General features: G+C 33.5%; 1 protein-coding gene across 2 annotated transcripts in view; it reads right to left on the bottom strand.

Annotated features, from left to right (window-relative positions):
- Cul3 (cullin 3) overlaps positions 1-22,224 on the bottom strand; it is an 83,746-nt gene that overhangs the window by 32,289 nt on the left and 29,233 nt on the right. For both annotated transcript variants that reach the window (XM_046439661.2, XM_058577517.1), the window contains exon 3: positions 14,278-14,391. In XM_046439661.2, coding sequence (XP_046295617.1) covers positions 14,278-14,391 — 114 coding nt within the window. The remainder of the gene's footprint in view (positions 1-14,277; positions 14,392-22,224) is intronic.

Here is a 22,224-nt window from a genome sequence, read left to right on the forward strand (position 1 = left end):
ATTAAAATATTTGCTGACTGAGCATACTAAATCTGTTTATTAGTTATCTGCACTATCAAAAGGAATTCAGCCTGGAGGTATACAATAGCATTTTCAGATTTTAACACAAACCTTCCTTTGTTTAAAAAAAACAAAACAAAACAAAAAAAAAACCTTCCTTTGTTTAAAAAAACAGTGGTTCATTTTATGTAATACCATATTAATTTAGCTCTAATCAATTAGAGTACCATGAGGTTTTTACTTTTGTTTTTCTGTTAATATTTAATTTTTTTAAATCACTTTTTTAAAGTCCCAGCTCTACTTAACTTCTAACTAGCTAAGAGAATACTGTCTTAAAGTGTTGACAAGATTAAGAAATCATCTAAAAAGAAAAAATATGAAAGACTGAACTCTGAAATATTCTAATCTCAGGCTTAGACCAAAATGTAGTTTTGTGTGAGTTCAACATTAGTCCCTTATGTACTGCAGAGAGCTCAGCAGAGATACAAAGTTAGAGGCTGCTTCTATTTGCATTTTTAATGCCAAAATACAGATATTTAAAATATAAAATGTTCTGAAAAGCATTTCTGAAAGATTCACATAAAGTGATATGAGTTTTACCACCACAGAGATAAATTACATTTTAAGTCTCTATTTATAGTTCTCTCTTATTCAATCAAGCCTATAGAGGGCAAGAACCTTCACAGATAGGTGGATCCTTCACAGATAGGTAACAAGCTATGAACCAAAGATAAAGGGACCATATTATGTCCACCTTTTCCTAGAGCTGGGCAGAAATCAGAATGCTCATCTACTATCATTCATACAATTATTTTGATACACCAACTCTTAAGCACATCACATGCAACATAATATTTTACAATGTTCTTCTAGTCTTGAAAGAATAGCTCTTAAGACCAGAATAGCTCTTAAGACCAATTTCCCTGCCAAAAACAACTATAAAGTCTAGATTAAAAAACAAAAAACAAAACTACCTATATAAAAACAATAAGGACAGGTAGGTCTCTAAGAGTTGAGGTGGAAAGAGATAGTCTTTCTTACAAATCAGATTAATAATTCCTCACAGTAAGAGAATTTTAACCATGTTTTCATTCATTTTTTCCCCACAAAAGGACAAGAAAAGAGGTATACAGATTCAAGTCTTTACAAATATAAATATCTGTCCTCCTAATGAGCTAGAAATAATCCTGAAAAGTTAAAGTCACATCAAAAACAAGCAAGCAACTTTATAGCAAGCCTGCTAAAACATGTTTGAACCTGCCTTCTCAAGCTTAATCACAAGGCAATCTTTTCTATCCACAAGTAATGAAATATTTTCAAACAGAGTTTGATTTCAAGTCACAAAATAAATATAGGTGAAGGAAGGATTAACACAAGCCAGAAACAGAGAAGCCAGAAAAGTACCAAAAAGTTTCTACTACAGAATCACACTGGAGTGGGAGTCAAATAAATGAAAGTTTAAAGAACTGTTCCAATTCCACAATGCTAGTGCCTGACTACATTTTTTTAAAGAACACCAGTAAGATATGAAACAGTAAACTGTTCAGACAGATTAAAATTTCTGGGTTTTACAATATAACTGATAAATTTAAAGGAGAAAAGCACAGAATACAATATGAAGATTTCAACTGACTTAAGCTCAGAGTCATAGTTTTACCACTATAAAACAGGCTCAAAATCTCTCAGAGCTATTAAGGTGCTTTTTAACAAACAAACAAAAAATCAGTTGTAAAAAAATTGTATTTAAAAAATAATTTCCAGCACCAAGCATGGTGGTACATTCCCCTAATCCCAGCTACTCAGGAGGCTGAAGCAGGAGGAGCACAAGTTGGAGGCCAGCCTCAGCAACTGAGCAAGACCCAGTTTCAAAATAAAATTATAACAAGGCTGGGTATGTTAGTTTAGTGCTTGCCTAGCGTGTTCGAGACTCTGGGTTAAAATTCCAGTACTGAAAAAGGGGCAGGGGGATTCTATTTAAGAACCATTTACCAAGATACAAGACAAATCAAATCCCTAGACATGTTTCTCCAAAGCTGTACAAATTGTACCAAATCTTAAGATAAAAACACTGTTCTCTATTCCAAAATTTCATAATTTAAGACTGGGTGGAAAAAAAGAAACACTAGAAAATAGTCTCTATTAGAACCATAGGAGTAACTGCCCTTGAAAACTTGGAGCAGTCAACTTAGAAGACTATCTTTTAGAATACAAGACATATATATTAAAAAGCAAAATAATTCAATGATTAAGATCACCAATTCAAGACCTACCCAGCCTCCTCTATTTCAATCCTGTCTTTGCCATTTAATAGGTTTGATTTTCATAGTTGTTTCTCAGTTTCCTCATCTGTAAAATAACATCCACCTCAAAATGTTATTTCATATATTTCACTTATAGTCAAAGGAGACCTTTTGGCTAGTACACGCCTGTAATCCCAGCTACTTGGGAGGTTGAGGCAGAAGGATCACAAGTTGGAGGTCAGCCAGCAACTCAGGGAGACCCTATCTCAAAATAAAAATTAAAAACAAGCTGGAGATGTAGATCTCAGTAGCAGTGCATTGCATGGTATAGCACATGTGCAACTATTCAAGAGCCTGGCAATTCCCAGTAACACAAAAAAGAAAAGGGGGAGGCATGTTTATAAGTCCAAATGCTGTGGATAAAACAGTATGGACAGTTCCTCAAAACATTCAAGATAGAATTACCAGGACTGGGGTTGTGGTTCAGTGGTAGAGCACTCACCTAGAACATGCGAGGCCCTGGGGTCAATTCTCAGCACCACATAAAAATAAATAAATAACATAAAGGTATCGACAACTATAACTTAAAAAAAAAGACAGAATTACCTCATGATCTACCAATTCTACTTCAGAGTATATGCTGAAAAGAACTGAAAGCAGGGACTTGGAGAGCTATTTGTATACCCTAATTCACAGTACCATTATTCAGAACAGCCAAAAGATGGAAACACTCCAGGTGTCAACTGATGAATAAATAAATTCACTAATTGTGGTATACACATACAATGGAATATTATTCAGCCTTAAAAAGGAGAAAAATTTTGACATACTCCATAACATGAATAAGCCTATGTATGCTAAGTGAAATGAGCAAGTCTCAAAAAGAAGAGTACTCTATGATTTCACTTATGAAGTACTTACAGAGGTCGAACTCATAGACACAAGGTAGAATGGTGGCGGGCAGGAGGAAATGAGAAGTCATTGTTAAATGGGTACAGAATTTCTGTTTTCTAAGATAAAAGGTTCTAGAGATGAAAGTGGTGATAGCTGTACAACAATGTCAATGTGTTTAATAGCATTGAATTAAACAATTAAATAAAAATGATTAAGATAGTTTTGCTATGTATATTTCACCACAATTTAAAAGACAACAACAAGGCCCAAAAGCCAACTGTTTAAAGGCATCAAAAAGTAACAAAATCAACCTGGACTAGTGGGGCCAAAATTTTGAAGAAAATGTTAATACAGTATATTGAGAATAGTCCCACACTTGCCTTTGCTTATTGCCCTGAGTCAGCTGCTGTCTTTATTTGGAAGAATGAAAATAAGGCCAAGCACAAAGTCTCAGAAGAGGCTGGATATGAAGCTGGCTGGGACTTATACAAGAAAAACCAGAAATTCTACAAACAACTTTCCACTGTGAATGTTTACTAAAACATCAAAAACCAAATAAAACAAAACCCTCCCCAGCCCCCAAGATTATCATGAGGCTTATAAACTGACAAGAGATTACTGGCAGACTTACAGGAAAGAGAGAAGTAAAAATTCAAGGCACAGTACTGCAGAAAGCCACCTGGTTAACACCTTAGGCTTTCAGCTGGGGCTAGGCACCTTGCCTAAAGGTATGCTCTAGAAATAAATATAAAGTGAAAACAGACCAACAATAAATTACAAAGCCTAAAAACAGTTTCATCTAGATCACAAAGCTCTTCCCATACTTTACATGTCTGCTAGAACAAAATTAAAATTTTATTTGGAGGAAATATTATCCAGTGCCTCCACTTTTTCACAGGTAACACTGGCACTCAACCCAAAATTCCTAGGCTTGCCTCCCTCCCCTTTAAGCAAAACAAAAACCAACTCAGGATTAAATACCTAAAAAACTTAAGAGGGGAGGGGCAAGTGGAATCCCAGAAAGTTGAAATGTTCTAAGATCCTTATGCTATCCAGACCTTGGTATTAAAAAAAAGGGGAAGGGGGGTTGTTAAAAACTGATAATGTACAAGGAAGTTCATTTTGATTTCTAAGCTCTATAAAGTAACCACTAAAATAATAATATATAAATGGTTAGCCAATGAGAGGGGGATGGGAAAACAAAGGCAAAAGAAGTGGAAAAGGCAATAAAGAACGGAAAAATAGGATACTCAATTTAAACCCAAATGTATCAATAATTACATTAAATATAAATAAAATAAATGATTCAATTTAAAAAAAAAACAAAGATTGTCAGATGGGGTTTAAAAGCATATTACTGGGCTAGGGATGTGGCTCAAGGGGTAGTGTGCTCACCTGGCATGTGGGGGGCGCTGGGTTCCATCCTCAGCACCACATAAAAATAAAATAAAGATGTTGTGTCCACCAAAAACTAAAAAATAAATATTAAAAAAATTCTCCCTCTCTCTTTAAAAAAAAAAGCATATTACTATGTTACACATATGACACACCTCAAATGAAATACAGAAAGTTTGAACTGAAAGGATGGGAAAAAATTTGCTATGCAAAATATCAACCAAGGAAAGCTAATATAGTAATATCAAGCAATAGACTTTATGGCAAGAAGTACTGCTAGAGATCAAGAGGGATATTCCATAAAAATAGAAGAGTCAAATTCAACAGGAAGATTAAAAAAAATACTAAGCTTATACTTTTGTATATGAGTGTGTGTGGAGTGCTGGGGATTGAATCCATGGTCTTGTGCATGTAAGGCAAGTACTCTACCAACTGAGCTATATCCCCAGCCCATATACTCATTTTAATACAACCTCAAAATACACAAATTAAAAGCAGAAACAGGTAAGTCCACATTGCAATAAGAACATTTTAATACTTCTCAATAGCTGACAGGATAAACAGACAAAAAGATTTAGTAATGATATGGATCATGTGAACAACATGCCGACCTGGTTAATATATCTGATCAAACTGACAATACTCTATCCAACAACTATAGGCTACAAAATTTAACTTCAATTAAAAACTTTTCATTAAAGATACCATTAAAAAAGAGAAAAAAGCCAGAATGAAAGACAATTTTCTTGCAATTCGTGTATTTAACAAAAAAACTTTATCTGGAATAAAGAAACTCAAAGAAATTACAAAAACAGATACATCCGATTTTTTAAAAATGGGCAAACTATGTGTGCATTTCTATGTTATACAGCAAAAGAGTTTTCCAAAACTATTAAAAGGATTTTCAAATTGGCATAGCATTAGAGGATTATCAAGTAGTATTTAAGGTTTCTGGCGAGTTTCTAAGTATTCCAACAATGGAGCTAATAACTTCTAATGACAATTATTCTAAAAAAGTCACTTCTTCAATGAGAATTACAGTATCAGGTTCAAAATCAAAAGTGAGGAAAAAACTAAGGACTTTCTATATGCTTTAAGAGCTTGAAATAGGATCATAGATAAAGTCATTATTTTCAAGTTAAATATGGGAAATCAGGTTTATCTTCCCAAAAGAATTTCTACATTATCAAATTGCCAATGAAAGAAGAATTTAGAAAATGGAATCATAGTCATTTAGAACAGTGTTTGATATACAATACATACTCAGTAAATGCTTGCTGAATAAGCTTATTTACTTATGCCATTAAGGTGAATGTTAACTCAACTCTGGGTTTATCATAAATTCTATCAAACAGAGTCAATTAATTTAATTCTTCTGCACTGAGGTGGTACAACAAAGTGGTGAAGACCATAGGCTTTGAATTAAAAATTTAAGACTGGATTCAATCCCACTCTGGTTAAACAGTAACTGTATGATCTTTGGCAAGTTAGTTAATTGCTCTAACCTTAGTTGTTATTTTTCTAATCTAAATTTCTTCATCTACAAAATAGAAATTACCATGACCAACTTGAAAATCAGGTGTTTAAAACAATGCAGTGATACAGCTTTGTGATAGAGATACCTGCTGCTGCAGACTCAGAATTGTAACTTTTCAAAGAAGCACAATAATAATTTTAATTTTATCACTTTCCCACACTACTGCTTAAAGATAATAACAAAACTGATATTGTAAGGGCTAAATAAATTCATACACTAAAAGTGCTTAAAGTAGTGTCTCGCACACAATAAGGAGTTAAGTGTTACCTGCTATTATAATAGTTCTGCATAGACTCATAGTCAATCAAGGATGTATCAACCCATTTGAAGAGTTCTCAAAGAAACTGTGACATCACATCTAGCTATTCACTTTCAATGTTAAAATGGTTTAAAGCTTTAGAGCCGCTAGACATGGTGGCACATGCATGAATTCACAGCAACTCAAGAGGCTGAGGCAGGAGGATCACAGTTCAAAGCCAGCCTCAGCAACTTAGACCCTAAGCAACTTAGAAAAACCCGTCTCAAAATAAAAAAATAAAAAGAGCTGAAGATATGGCTCAGTGGTTAAGCGCCCTAGATTCAACCCCTAGTACCAAAAAACCAAAACAAACAAAAAACTTTAAAGCTGAAAGGGCGCTAAAGATCTAAAATAATCTAATCAACAAATCCTTAAATACCCCCAAATCCTCTTGAAACTGAAAATAAAAGTATGGTTGGGTGATATGTAGATGTAAAAACACCTACTAGAGTCAACATATTCTGACCACTCATCAAGACATCTATGACTCTCAAAAAGATAACAACTTGAGTTCTTAACCAATGAATTTGCTTTATTGCTAAGGAAAGCAAGAATCTTAACCAGGGAGGTTAAATGACTTCAGCAAATTAATGACAAAATAGGAACTAAAGCCATGAGGTCTCTTAATTCATTATTAAAGATTTTTATCACTACTCCAAATTTCCCATATATATTGGTAGCAATCCACTTTATGTACAAAAGTTTCATTCCATTTATTCCATCAAGACATGTGCGCTCTATTTCTGACTATGTAAGGGGGTCTACTTCATGCTGGACAGTGTAAACACCGAACACTTGTCTCCCTAAACTTAACATTATGAACTGTTCGACTATCACTGCACATGCAAGAAACTAGTTCACAGACCACAGGGAATGTGGTGTTTATGGTTCCATTAATTTATTTCATACAGGAGCTAAAAAATATCCAGTAACAATTAACAAATGGGAAAAAGAATAAAATAACTATGCATAACAAAACCAAAATAAAACCAAAAGGAAACATTGTCCTGGTTTTATTTCACATAAAGGCAAGTAATCAAAATCGAAGTTTTTGACTTAACTATAAAAAAATGCTATGGTCTTGGATATCATCAGTCACAGAAAAATTAGAGCATTTATAAGAAAAGCCTGTGTTAAAACAGATCCTTCCTGCAAAAGGCAAGTTGGCAAAAATGCTCAACATGCTTGAAGCTTAGTAGTCCAAAAAAATTTAGTGGATACTGCTTTCTTCTAAGATGTCATTTTGAATGCAAAAAAGGTGCCAGGAAAGTCTCTATAGCTATTATCAAACTTCTCCAAAATGTGCAATCTGAATATTATGAAAAAAGGTTTTTTGGGGGGGAGCTAAAAGCACCAAAATCTACAGGAGAAAATACAGACCCACAGTTTCATCATTTCCACGTTCTCATCCTATCTTTTGACCTTATTCCTCCTTGGTAGCTTCAACAACAGCCTACAGTTCAGGTCCTTGCTATGTACTATCTTTCGTAATTACAACATTCATACTAACAAGCAATCTCACTCACTCCTAAATTTTCATCCCCCATCTTATCAAGACTCCTTTCAGTCATTCATGTAGTAAGCAAACCCTGAATCTTACCCCCAGAAGATATCAAATAACTCTGGCACAGAAGATCATCTTTTTTCTTCCCACTCCTGCTACTTAGTTACATTTTTAAAAAAAATTTTTTTTTAATTTTTTTTTATTGGTTGTTCAAAACATTATAAAGCTCTTGACATATCATATTTCATACATTAGATTCAAGTTGGTTAAATGTTCTCACCCTCAATGGATCTAATATTTCTATTTTCTGGAACCTTATGATTCACTTGCCTCCTTAAACATCATGAACTCATGATCACCATTTCGACTATGCTATCTTAGAATTCTCCCCCAACCCCAATATGGAAAAATCTATCAACTGGTTTTCCTTATTTTGAGCATTCTTCTGAGGCTGCTACATACTCCTAAAAAAAGTGCAGACTACTGATTGGGTCCACTCTACAAAATATGTGCCAAACACACCTGATTATACCCTCACAACTACAGATAATCCATTTATTTACATGTAGTTGACCCTGGACAGCAGGTCTTCCAAACTCTGTTCTTTTATTAAATTCCTACTGCTGCTATAAAAATTTATCACAAATGTATTTGCTTATTACTCTCTTAAAATCCTAGAGTTCAGAAAACTGAAATCAGATCAGTAGGCTAAAGCAAGGTGCTGGCAGGGATGGTTCTTTCAGGAGAATCCAAAGGGGAAATCTACTTCCATGCCTTTTTCAGTTTCTAGTGGCCATTTGTTGTATTCCCTGGCTAGAGACCCATTGCCCATCTTCAAAGAGGTTATCTCTCCACTCATGATACTACCTTTACCTTCAACTATTGATTCCTCCTGCATCCCTCTTGTGAGGACCACTATGATTACATCAGGCCTAAGAGAATGGTTATGAATAATCTCATCTCAAGATCCTGAAATATGCCTGCAAAATTTCTTTTGATATATAAGATTATCACTCCCAGGTTCCAGAGATTAGTCATGGACATATTAGTGGTGGAGGACATTATTCAACTTACTACCTTCTGCAGTCTCCCAACAACTCACATGCTCTGTCTCTCTAAACTAACACTCTCATCTTCTTCTTTATAAGCAGGCTAAGGATCAGTAGAGAGTTCCTCCGCTTATCTCCTCTTTACCTCTTTATCCATCCTTGGTAACTTCCAAACAGGCCAAATAAGAAGTGGCCCTCCTTTCCTATGTTACTCTCTTCCCTGTGAATTTATCCCCTCTAAATTTTCTTTAAGGATGACGGGCAGTACCACTCCTACTTTTGTTGTTTGTAAAAACACTGGAAATATAAAGTCAAGTAAAAGCACACACACAAAAAAACCTTTGAAATTCACAAGAAAATTTTATGTAGAAAATGTCTCTATTAAGTCTTTTATTAACCCTATATGCCAAGATAAAAAATCATATTTCTTCTCCTTTGGCATTAATTCTAGTTGCTCAAGTTGGCCTACAGAGTACTATCCATAAACTTAATTTTCCTTTAATATTGTATTCATTTTCACAATTTAAGGGCAAAATAAATAAATACAAATTATATCAATAACTAATGTTATTATGACCCTGTCTCTACAAAATACTCAAAAATCTTTTCCTAATCATTAGTATTTTGAAAAATTAAAACTGACAATGAAACTTTTAATAACTAAACCCAAACTATCTTAAAAGCTGAACATGTAATCATTTCTTTAAGAAATCAATGATTTTTTTCCTTTAAATTAAGTAAAGCAGAGATTACAAACTTAACGCCTTCAGGGTCTAAACAAGTGGTTCAAGTCTCAAACATTAGGAAGGGTAGAGTGGCAGAAACTAGGTCACATGTTCCATCCAGAGACGTGTATATTTTTCTTTCTGAAAATAATGAGCTTGCCAAATAACAAAGTCACATGGGATAAATTCTGACCCATGCCTGCTTCCATTTAATTCCCAGAGTTAATATATCCATTGGTATATGATACATACACTGAGGTTCATGTATGACATTTTAGATACACCTCCTTGGTAAGAATAAAAAAGTCAGCTGAGTGGGTAACAGGGAGATAGATAGTAAAACTTCACCTTCTTCTTCTCCTCTCAGCTTGAGATCTAAAATTCCAAAAGGCAGAGCAGGGGATTCACAGAAGAAAATGATATGGGTTCTACGTGGGTCTAACTTGAAATACTTGGCTAGGAAACATGACCTGAGATGTTTAGTATGAGGTAAAAATCTTCAAAGAAAATAATGCAAACACCAACAGAAAAATATTTTTTGATTTTTGGGAAACGAAAAGCCATGTTACTTATCTTGACTGAGGTACTGGTTACAGAAGAGCACACATTTTTCAAAAATCATTTTGTACACCTTAGTTAATTCCAATGTATATAAATTTTTCCTTTGGTTGAAACATTGACTTTTGGATATATCATAATTAAGATCAAAACAATATACATTAAAAAGGCAAAATAAGAGAACTGAGGATATGAAATGTTTTAAATTTTATCTCATGGAATGTGAAGATATCATTTTTTTTCTTTCTGAATCTAAAATAGCATGTTTACACAACCATTCTGAAAAAGTATGGTTTACTAAAAAAACACACACACACAATATATAACACCTGTATCAATTCACACAAGATAGTTCCTACAAGGAGCTGTGCTACAATTATGGTTCAAAAGTAACATGTGAAGATTATCAATTTTTTCTTTCTGAATCTAAAATAGTTAAGTTTAAACAAGCATTCTGAAAAAGTATGGTCTATTAAAAAAGAACACACAATAAATATATAACACCTGTATCAATTCACACAAGATAGTTCCTACAAGGAGCTGTGCTACAATTATGGTCCAAAAATAACAGAAAATGTCAGAAATAAACAATTCATAAGTTTAAAATTATATACTGTTCTAAGTAGCAAGATGAAGTCTTGTACAGTCCCCCACTCTGACATGCCTGATGTGAATCAACCCTTTGTCCAGCATTTCAATGCTGTGTTAATCCCACCCAATCCCGTCATTAGTAGTTGTCTCGGTTATGAGATCAAGAGATCACATTACTACAGTGCTTGTGTTCAAGTAATCCTTATTTTACTTAATGGCCCCAAACTGCAAGAGTAGTGATAAAGGGGGAGAGGGAACAACTTTAACAATTGTTACAAATGCTGAAAAGGAATAGTACCAGGCACAATGAAAGCTAGTGCAGTCAGTGAGGAGTCTGTGGTCAGTGAAAGCTGACAAGAAATTTAAGATTTATAGGACAAAAGCGAGCAAGTGAGATGAAGAAAGGAAAACATTTTAGGAACATTTTAAAACAAATGACATGTGTGAGGATTCCAAGATGAGAAATAAGATTTAAGCAGGGCAAACAAGGATTTAAGCAGGGTAGTTACGTGATCACATTTGTGCTTTAAAATAATAACTGGGGTGCTGGGGTTGTGGCTCAGTGGTAGAGTGCTTGCCTGGCATGTGTGAGGCACTGAGTTCTATCCTTGGCATCACATAAAATAAATAAATAAATAAGTGTGCCATGTCCATCTGCCAAGAAAAAAAATCTTAATATAATAAAAATAACTGAGATAAATATGGAAAACTATAGAGTCTAATGAATGTTAAGACTATTTATACTGAAAACTCCAACAAGACAGAAATGAAGGTAAATTGGTCTTAGCTAATAGACTTATGAAACCAAGGAAAAATTGTAGATCCTAGCAAGAGATGATATAGATATAGAGGCTGAAGTAACTGATAAGAAAATAATTCCTGGGTTCAGTAATGAACACTTGAAATGATAGTAATTATGATTTGGACATGCCAAGTCCAAAGTAACCTAGAAAACAATGAAGGGAATTATCAACTAGATAGATGAATTTATGAATCTGAATCTCAGAAAGTGAGACTATAAAAATAATTTGGGAATCATCTGCAGAGGCACAAGGATCTACGGTAGCGAATGAGGTGAAGACTGTGCACTGTGAGAAGAAAATCTAGGATTAAGTCTGAAGAATCCAGCTGTTTAGAGGCTGGGGCTGAGGCTCAGTGGTAACGTGCTCACCTAGCATGTGTGAGGGCCTGGATTCGATCCTTAGTACCACATATAAAAAAGTAAAGGTATCGTGTCCACTTACAACTAAAAAAAAAAAAAAGAATCCAGCTGCTTAAGGAATGGATGAAGAAGAAGAAGCAGAGAAAGACCAGGAGAAGAGGCTAAGAAGAAATAGGCAGAAGGTAAGAAGCATTCCGAGTGTTTTGTCACAATAATCAAGAATCCCACATGGAGAAGAAAAATATGGTCAACTTTGTCAAATGCTATTGGGGGAAAAAAATCAAGAATGAAGATTAGCAGTGATATTTGCATTCAGAGATGTACAGATTTCATGGTGATCCTAGTAAGGGCAAAACTGAATAAAATATTTGAGGTAGATGCTTAACTGGAACATATACAAAGTGAATGAAAGATGAAAAAAGAAAGATAGCCAAGTGTCAACATTTGTCATGAAACATTAAGCTGTGAATGATAGATGAATGTCCTTGGGAGATGGCAGTTCATCTGAAAATTAAGCGGAATTTTATTCTGAGGGTATGAATGGCTTAATTATGTCCAATGCTGACGAATAAGATCCAATAAAAAAGGCAGAATCCCCCAATACAAGATTCCAAATGACACAAAAACAGGTAAACAACTGACCTTAGACAGGAAAGGAGAAAACATCCTGTACTAACACAGGAAGAAAAAGAGAAACACAAGAGGGGAGAAAATACATGTAAAGTTGTAGATTTAGTATCATGAAATAAACAAAGAACTCTGTTTTCTCTTAGAGGCCGAAGGCAAGATCATTGAGGGGAGCTAGAGGTTTGCAGAAAAATAATTGGTATAGCAAGGTAAGCAGAGAAAATGTGAAACTGCTGGGCAGTGTGGAGGGTTCACTGCAGGTCTGTACAATGGACCAACAGTAGCACTGGCCTATATTCCAGAAGAAACATAGGCAAGTCACTAGGTTTATCCAGTGCTATGGAATTACCACAATGGTTTGATTAAAAAAAAAATGATGGAACAAAAAATATTGCCATTAGTTAATTTGTATTGAGCTTGTTACCATAGGCCAATCCTTTTAAGTGCTTTACACGAATGGCTTATTTAAGACCCATCATTACCCTATCCCCAATTGGCACAATTTTTTTTTTTTTTTCATTTTATAAATGAGAAAGCTAATGAATTGTTTAACCATGGTCAAAAAGAGGTAGAACCAGGACTTAAGGTTTTGAGGTTTCACTGCACAAAAAGGAACTGAAAAGAGATTTTTAAAAACATGAATATATATAATAAAAATCTTAAAATTCTTCATCAATATCAATAGAGCAATAGACCATGAAATCACAAATAGTTTTTTTATCTTAATGTTTGATGGTTGGTATGGAATTTAAAGACTTACCAAATCAAAAATTTCAAGACCAGCAAGTCAACTTATTTATTTCACATTTATATGCCAGTCAGTATGTTTTCACATGCTATCTCATTTATCCTCGAAATGATAACAAAGTGAAACCATAACTTGACAAGCAAAGAAATCCTCAGAAAAGATAAGTAATTTGTTATACCTTTTATTACATTCCTGAAAAATACAGTGGCCTCTCACTGACCCCTTGCCACTAAGCCCTTACTAAACCACTGGTAAATGGCTTGAGTGAATTCACTCAGCAGACCAAAAAATGTCACAGCTACTGATTCTCATTAGAAATTCTTTCCAAAACATTGCTTTATTTTATTAAGTAAAAGAAACTAGAACAAGCACTTATATTTCTACATTGCAACTAAAAATCAGAATTAAAAAAGAAACTGAACATAAAAAGAGAGTAAAACCTTAGAAGAGCGTCATTGTGTTCAAATTCCAAATATAAACACTGAATAATCAGAAAAGTTATTGGACTTATTAATTCTGCAGTAATATAATAATTAAACTAAAAGAATCTAGATTTATTCTGAAAAATATTTACATTAATATGACATTTGTGTCACTGAAGACATATACTTGAGTTTTAAAAACTTATAGAAGAATATTCATCATTTAACCTTTCTTAAGAGATGTTATATTTTTTGTTTTGTTTTTCACAAGTGCTAAATATTATGAAAAAAAGTTTAAGTCATTCTCCTTCAGTTTTCCATTTTAACAATTCAGTAACTATGGGAAAATTTAAGATTTTTCACTCACATAGGCTAAGGTTGGTCCTTACAAAAGAAATACTAATTAAGAAACAAACAACAACAACAAAAAACACCTTCTACACTGAGATGCACCATTCAAACTAAAATTTAACAAAATCACTGTTCTGAAATGTTTTCTTAAAGAATAACAAAAAAGCTGTCCTTACCATATACATTAGTATGTCTCTAATCATCACCATAGCTGTTTGATGATCATTCCAAGCTTGATTTAGTGTTTGAAGAAAGTTGTTATTCAATGAATTTAGTACATCTTCTCGCACCTATTAACAGAATAGTTCATCAGTTTGTTTATGTACACACATACAGATTCTCATAAACATGCACATATATTTGTTAATAATGGAATATAATTCTTAATTTTAAAGCAAAGAAATATGTTATAGGCCAGTAGAAATATTTTATACTATCACCTATACAGAGATGATTATCAAGTGTGTATGTAGACTCCCACTTTCTCTCTTGACTTCCAGAATCATAAAGCAACCTCTGGGAATTTCTCAATTCACAAAGGCTTACATGGTCAGAATAAAATCCTACATTCTTATCATGAACTACGATACAAGGCCCTAGAGCTGGTTCCAACTAAATTTCCTACTATACTTTCTCGTCCCCCACCTCTGAATAATAGCTAAGCGTACTGATTTTGGAATCAAACCATCTGACTTCTAATTTTAGCTCTGACAAGTTGTGTAATTTTGGATAAATTATTTAATCCCTGGACCTTGGTTTCCTTATATGTGAAATAGTATCCTTTTTGTAGGTTTGTTATATGGATTTAATTGATGCTAGTAATGTATTCAGCACAGTTCTAGCATTCAGTAAACAATCAATAAACATAAACTACAAATAGCAACTGTGTGGTTTGACATTTTTTTCTGCCTCAATTTGCATGGCTATCTCTCAGGATGGTCTCATCCCTGGATGCTCTTTTTCAAATAACCCCTATATACTTCTTTATCCTACACTTCATTTCTCTTCACAGTACACATCATTAACTACTATACTATGTAATGCTGATTCCTGATTATTTTTAAGCCACTGATAACATTCATCCACTAAAATCTGCTTTAGGAGAATAATACCTAGTTGTATCATATTTTCAAAGCACCATAACAATTCAAAGACAACGGTTATGTTATAGTGAAAAAAACAAATCATCTAAAAAGTTTAAGCAACTGCCAACCTGACTAGAAAAGCATGATTTGTAAAATAAACTGGTGACATAGACTATCAAAAATCAAAAACTTTTGGTCTACAGACACTGTCAACACAGAAAAAGTAAAGCTACAGATGGGATAAATTGGACTTCATCAAAACTACAATCTTTTGTTCAACAGACAATGTGCATACTAAAAAAGAGAAGCTACAGACTGGGTGAAAAATCAACTCACTTGTATTCAGAGTTTTTTTTTTTTTTTTTTTTTTTTTAAGTCTTAAAACTCAGTAAAAAAAAGGAAACAATTAAAAATGGGTAAAGATTTGAACAGACACTTCACCAAAGAGGATATAGAAAAAGGCAATTTTGTACATGAACAGATGGTTCAAAAACATTAGCCATCAGGAAAATGCAAATTAAAAACATGATGAGACACTACTATACACCCATTAGAAAGGCTACAATAAAGTAAGCTAAACAACATGAAGTGTTGGCAATGATTTGATGCAAAAAAAAAAAAAAAAAAACCATCCTGTGTTGCTGATGTAAGCACAAATTGGTACAGTCTTATGAGAAAAGTTTGACAGTTCTTATGATATTAAATATATACACTTAACCTATGACCCAACATTCTACTTCTATGTATTTACTCTGTAGAAAAAACTTATATTCACACAAAAACATGTAAACAAATATTTATATCAGATCTATCCACAATCACAAAAAGCTACATATATAAAAAATGATAAGAAAACTGTGGTGCGTTCATACAACAGAATGTCATTCAGCCATAAAAAGAAACAAACTAGTGATACAACTTAATCTCAAGGTAATTACGCTGAATGAAAGAAGCCAGTCTCCAACGGTTTAAAAACTATGATTCTACTTATATGATGTTCTGGAAAACACAAAACTTTTATGACAAAGAATAGAGCAGAAGCTGCCAGGAACAATGGAAAGATATCACAGGGAAGTGAGATGAAGGAAATGATCCATATTCAGTGTGATTGTAGTTACATGAATCAATACACAAGCTAAAACTCAAAAGAACTATTCATGAAAATAAAGGATTAATTTTTTTAAAACTTTCAGTAATTATGATTCTCAAGTTGGGCCCTGCTTTGTTATTATCATAATCATTAAACTACGATGCCACATGATTTGTTCATAAAAGAAACTTGAATGTCAATGACAGAATTAAGTAATTTAAGAGTATCAACTCTATGAACTACTCTGCAACAGTTCAAATTTGCATACTACATTCTTCACTTCTGTGAATACAGCTTTTCTTGCATTTTCAAAATTAGGTGCTTAGCAAACATTAAAGTGAAATTATTAAATCAAAAGAAAATTTTTATTTTTTATGGCATAATAAAATCTTGTCCACTGATAAATTAAAGCCCAAGCTATAAGACCCACATCCTCAAAACAAACTACTGGTAAAGGGAAGAGAATGAGGGTTAGCAAGAAGGATGAAAGTAGAGGGAGGACAGCAGGCATGAGCATGACCTGGAACTATAGGTTCCCACTTGAGTTTTCACATCCAAGTGTATCCATAGACTGAAGCTGACCCTGCACCTGCAGCCTTAGGATAGTTGCAAAGCTGAAGGACATAATAACATGCACCATACATCCTACCTTCCAAAACAACTTTAACCATTAATAGAAACATTTTAACACTTTAAGTTTCAGTGCCTAGAGCAAAATCTCAGTGAATTCTAATAAAATGTTGAGGTAAGATGAAAACTAATTACCTAAAATGAATTATAAAGACTTTTTTTATTCTAAAGTTTACTAAAACTAGAAGAGTCATAAAACCAATGATGATGTGGAATACTGAAAACTGAGGAATTTCTCCTTAAAAAGACTCAAAACTGAAGACAATAGTTAGTGAAAATATAGATCCATCATCAGGCACTAAAATACAGTACTTCATACTTATCATAATGTTGCACTGAAAAATATAAACCATGTATTAAAAACATAAAATGGGGCATTAATAACATAAAACACGTGCTCATTATACAAAGAACATCATTAGAAAGTACAACAGGGGTTGGGAGATATCTTAGTGGTAGAATGCTTGGTTAGCATACCCAAGGCCCTGTGTTTCATCCCCAGCATTTAAAAAAAAAAAAAAAAAAAGTCATAAAGAAAAAAAGTATAAAGAGTTACCATAATTCCAAGAGATGTGTCCTTCTAGAAACATACAATGCTTTAACATTCACCTAAAAGCTAGAATAATCAATATCAGTATCTGCAGAAAACTGCAACCAGGACAATTACTAACCAAGACAAAGTCACTTAAACCTATCTATCTGTAGTAATTTTTACCTGTAATATGATTGTGTTTGATTAGATCAATGATGTTCATTTCACATCACGTTCCACTGAGATGCCTCTTTTAACAGACCACAGGGAAGGCTGTTTCTCCTGATTAAATGACTTATATTGGTTTTGTAATAGGAAATTTAAAAGGGGGGTTTCTGCCGTTTTAAAATAACTGAGAGACACTGGATGCCTGTTAAGTACCTTTCTGGACCTGTCTTCTAAAACATGTTGCCTGTTTCACATATGAAGTCAATTTAAAACACAAATATGCCATCTTTTTAAGAAGAAGAAAAATTTAGTTACAGATTGACTTGATACCTTTATATTTTACTTATTTTTATGTGGTGCTAAGGATCAAACCCAGTGCCTCACATGTGCTAGGCAAGTACTCCACCACTGGGCTATAACCCCAGCCCCAAATATGCAACATTTACCATGATCTTCCAAAGAGTATTTGTTTCTACTTACATTTACATTTGAGTCCTGTGTTAATTATGTGGTACATAATTTTGTCACCTTCACAAGTTCTGCTAGCTACGCAAATCTTATTTTTTCAAGGAATGCTATTAAATAATTCTAAAAGATCTCAAAAAGTTATTCACTTTATCACTCCAGGGTGGTATGACACCAACCTAACAATTAAAATGACTTACTATAGAAGTGAATCTTAATGGGAGTCAAGTCATGGAGTATAGAGGCCATCTCTTCCAATCTGACACAGTTTGAAAACAGGTCCACAGCCCTTCCCCTCTCTCTAAGAATTCTTGATTTAAAAAGTTGAAAATAGTGTTGTAATGTTTTGCTACTTATAGAAGATAGCATATATGTTTCTATATCAATATTCATAAATTGTGAATAATGGCAACACAGGATAATGAATGCTTGTAAAATGTTAAAGAACAGAAATTTATACATGACTGGAAGGAACACTTCTACTTCATACTCTGAAAGTTCTTAACGTAGCCAACTTTCAATTATTTGTATATTCAATATAAATGTGGTAAATACTGTCGCTCTCATACTACATTACTACTTTTAGATTTCTGTATTACAAAGCAAGTTTCTTCCTGTGTTTTGTTAATATTTTTAAACTTTCCAAGTATTTACTAATGGCGAGACTCATGAATGATATAAATTTTACTGGTATTTGCTAGATTAACAATATTATTCCCATTATTTTTCACTAGCTTTAAGAATAGGGTGGGGACTGAGGTTGTGGCTCAGAAGTAGAGCAGTCGCCTAGCATGTGTGAAGCCCTGGGTTCAATCCTCAGCACCACATAAAAATGAATAAATTAAATAAAGATATTGTGTCCAACTAAAAAAATTTAAAAAAAAAGAATAAGGGTGGTAATCAAAGAAATCATACTAGTATCCATAATAAAACAGTAAGAGCTATTACAAGGAAAAATATTTTTTTCCTAACTGCTGTCAGAAGTTTTTTTTTATTTAAGCAATTTCACAGATGTACACAGCAATATAATTTTTACGGACTTTTACAAAAAGTACACTATTTTGAATTTCAAAAACAAATATTCCCCACTTTCACTGTTTGCTCTAAGTGTCCAATTTAATTGCTTCCAACAAGCAAAGCAAGGTGCTAGGCACGGAGGATACAAGAGGCATTTAACCACTTTATCTCCTTTACCAGGAATAGGGGGATCCTAGTATTAGCATTCATATGACCTCAAAAATAGCATGAGATTGAAAACAGAGGCACAAAAATGGTGTTAGGATAACACATTTTCATAATTCACTACATATGAGGACAAGGAGGAATCAACTAATTTTGATATCATTTTTAAAAATGCATTCTTCCCAGGGTGTGGTGGCACACACCTGTAATACCAGTTACTTCTGGGAGGCTGAGGCAGGAGGATTTCAAGTTTGAGATCACCCTCTGCAACTCAGCAAGTACCAGTCACAAACTAAAAAATAAAAAGAAAGGGCTGGTGATGTTGCTCAGTGGTAGAAGTTTTCTTAAACATAATATTCTTTTATACTTTTAAAAATAACATACCTTAGAAAATGAGGATTTCTCTGAGTACAAAATAATCATCACACACACAAAAAATGTAGCTTTTTATTTACTAGGTGGAAAGGAATGAACCTAGAACAAAAGGTATTTTACACCAGAGAAAGATTCCACTATGAATTATCCATTTCCAATGGTTAAGATAAAAAAAAAAAAAACCATCATTTCACAAAATCACAATCTGATTTCCAATAAACTAATATACTGATTTCAAACAAACAGATGTATACAGCCAAATCACACTATGTTTAAAATGATGGTTAGATTTAATAAATAACTTAGGCAGGTACAGGAAGAAGATAAAATACAAAAGACAAAAATAGATCTCAGCAATCTGTGGCTATATACTATGATGGTTTCCATTTTTATTGCCCCAGATGCTAGAGACTCAATCTAGAAGAAAAATGAATGCAAACCACAAACAAGCAACAAGAGACACAAAGATGAATGAAAGGCCCTAGCTCATTCCTTCACATATTTAATAATATGAAAAGAATATCATCAAAAAAATATAAAAACAAGTAAGAGAAGATAACTGCCCTCATAGAGCTTGCAATCTACTTAACAACTTACTTAACAGCTAGTATTCAATATCTGTAAACATTTGAAACCCTGGCTCTCCTGGCAACATCATCTCTCTCCAATCCTTCCAAAGTAGAAGTCATCATCTTCCTAGTCTCTCATATCTCATGGTTACTATCTTCCTGACTTTCTAATAATTCCTTTTCCTTATCTTATCCCAAGTCTCTACTTTTGGGATTATCCTTTTCACATTTAGGACAATCACCCCATATTCAGCCTTTCTTTCTCTGCTTTCTGACTCCTATCATCATAAGAAGCAACTGCAATATTCAACATAATACATTCCCACTATCTTCCAATTACTTTTAAGTTAGGAAAAAAGCACAAGACAAAATAGCAGAATTAAATCATCAATTAAACACTGAAAATGGCACTTATATTAAATATTTTACTCCATTTTCTCCATCACAGTCAGCCTCTTTTTATAGATTAAAAGCAATGGCTTCCCCCACCAACAGAATAAGACCACCCACAGAAAACTTTTCAAAATCTAATCCAACTCACTTTACCATCTCCGTTTCCTACCCAGGTACCTGAAGATCCTTTATGTCCCAACTGCACCGGATCCACCTCACTGAAAACATACTAACATAGCCTTTTTTCTCATGCAATTTTCCCTATTAACACTCTATCTTGCCTTTGTTCACATGATGAATCTTTAAAAATCCATTAAAGGTCTTGAGAGTGACCTCTTCTTTGTACCTCACCCTGAAATGCTCAGGCAAAAATAATGTCCTTTCAAATCTGATTATCTCCCTAAAGCTATGAGTTTCCTGCTGGCAGATATCATGCCTTACTTATTATGGGGTGGCTGAAACACAGGAGAAACTTGGTACCTATGGGCCTCTGAACAGAATCTGTCTTTGCTAACAAAAGTCTTATTCTTAACTGCTTCCCTTAATATTCTTAATTTACAGCTACCATTTACTTTTATTTTATGCATACAAGCCATTAAAATACCTCTCTACATTCACCACATTTGCCTAGGAAAAAGGGAAAAAGCACTCAAAAAACTTTAATATAAAAGTCAAATCTGCTTAAGTACCTAGTACAGAACTTACCTTATCAACTTCAATCTCATAGGCAACTAATATATTCAGCCTTTATAGTACCCTCACATAAAGGTCTTAATTTACCTACAAATAAATATAAAATTTAAAACACTGGCTCTTCTCCTTCCCCATCCAAAGAATAAACAGAAAAACAGTATACTGAAAAAGTAGTTTACATAGAGACTTCATTTGCAGCAAATGACACCCTACATACACAAAATAAACAGAAAGGTATAGTTATATAAATAAAGTTTTTCCAGTTTAAAAAAAAGAAAGAAAGTCACTTAAAAATTGAAACTATGCTATATCTCCTTCAAAAGTTTCAATTTCTCTATCTGTAAACCAAACACTTACATCAGGATTACAAAGCACAGATCTGGGGAGGTAAGTTAAAAAACTAAAGTTCCACAAAGATAGTGATCTTCAATATACTGCAAATGCCTGTCCAGTGCCTGGCATGAAATATCCTCAACAGGAAGCATTCTGAATGAATAGAAAGTGAGCAGGATAAAGCTCCTCTTATTCTGCCACCTTCTAAAAATAAAATATTACTTGCATAACAGAATATATAGATGACTTTGTAAACCACTGAAATAAACCATCTTCTAAGTAACACTGAGTTGTTTCTAGATTTTAAAAGTTAACATCTTTTGTTCAGTTATTTTTCTAAGAGGAAAACAAAATTTCCAAGTACAAGGCTCATTTATAAGACTACCATGCTATTCAATCATTACTAAGAATATGAATTTGAATGAGAAATTAAGTGTAAGGAAAATGTAAGAAACCTCTGAGACATTAGCAAATTGAGTTAATAAAGCTCTTGCTACATTAAAAGTTTCTCCTCTGACTTAAAACAATGTAAAATTGAAATGGTTTTATTCTAAACACATATTATGTCACAATAATGGTAAAGTTCAAAACACTAGAACATTCTTAAG

Source organism: Marmota monax, unplaced genomic scaffold (assembly GCF_021218885.2).
Source record: "Marmota monax isolate L192 unplaced genomic scaffold, Marmota_monax_Labrador192_F-V1.1 WCK01_AAM20220418_F8-fsc00041, whole genome shotgun sequence".
NCBI lineage: Eukaryota > Metazoa > Chordata > Mammalia > Rodentia > Sciuridae > Marmota > Marmota monax.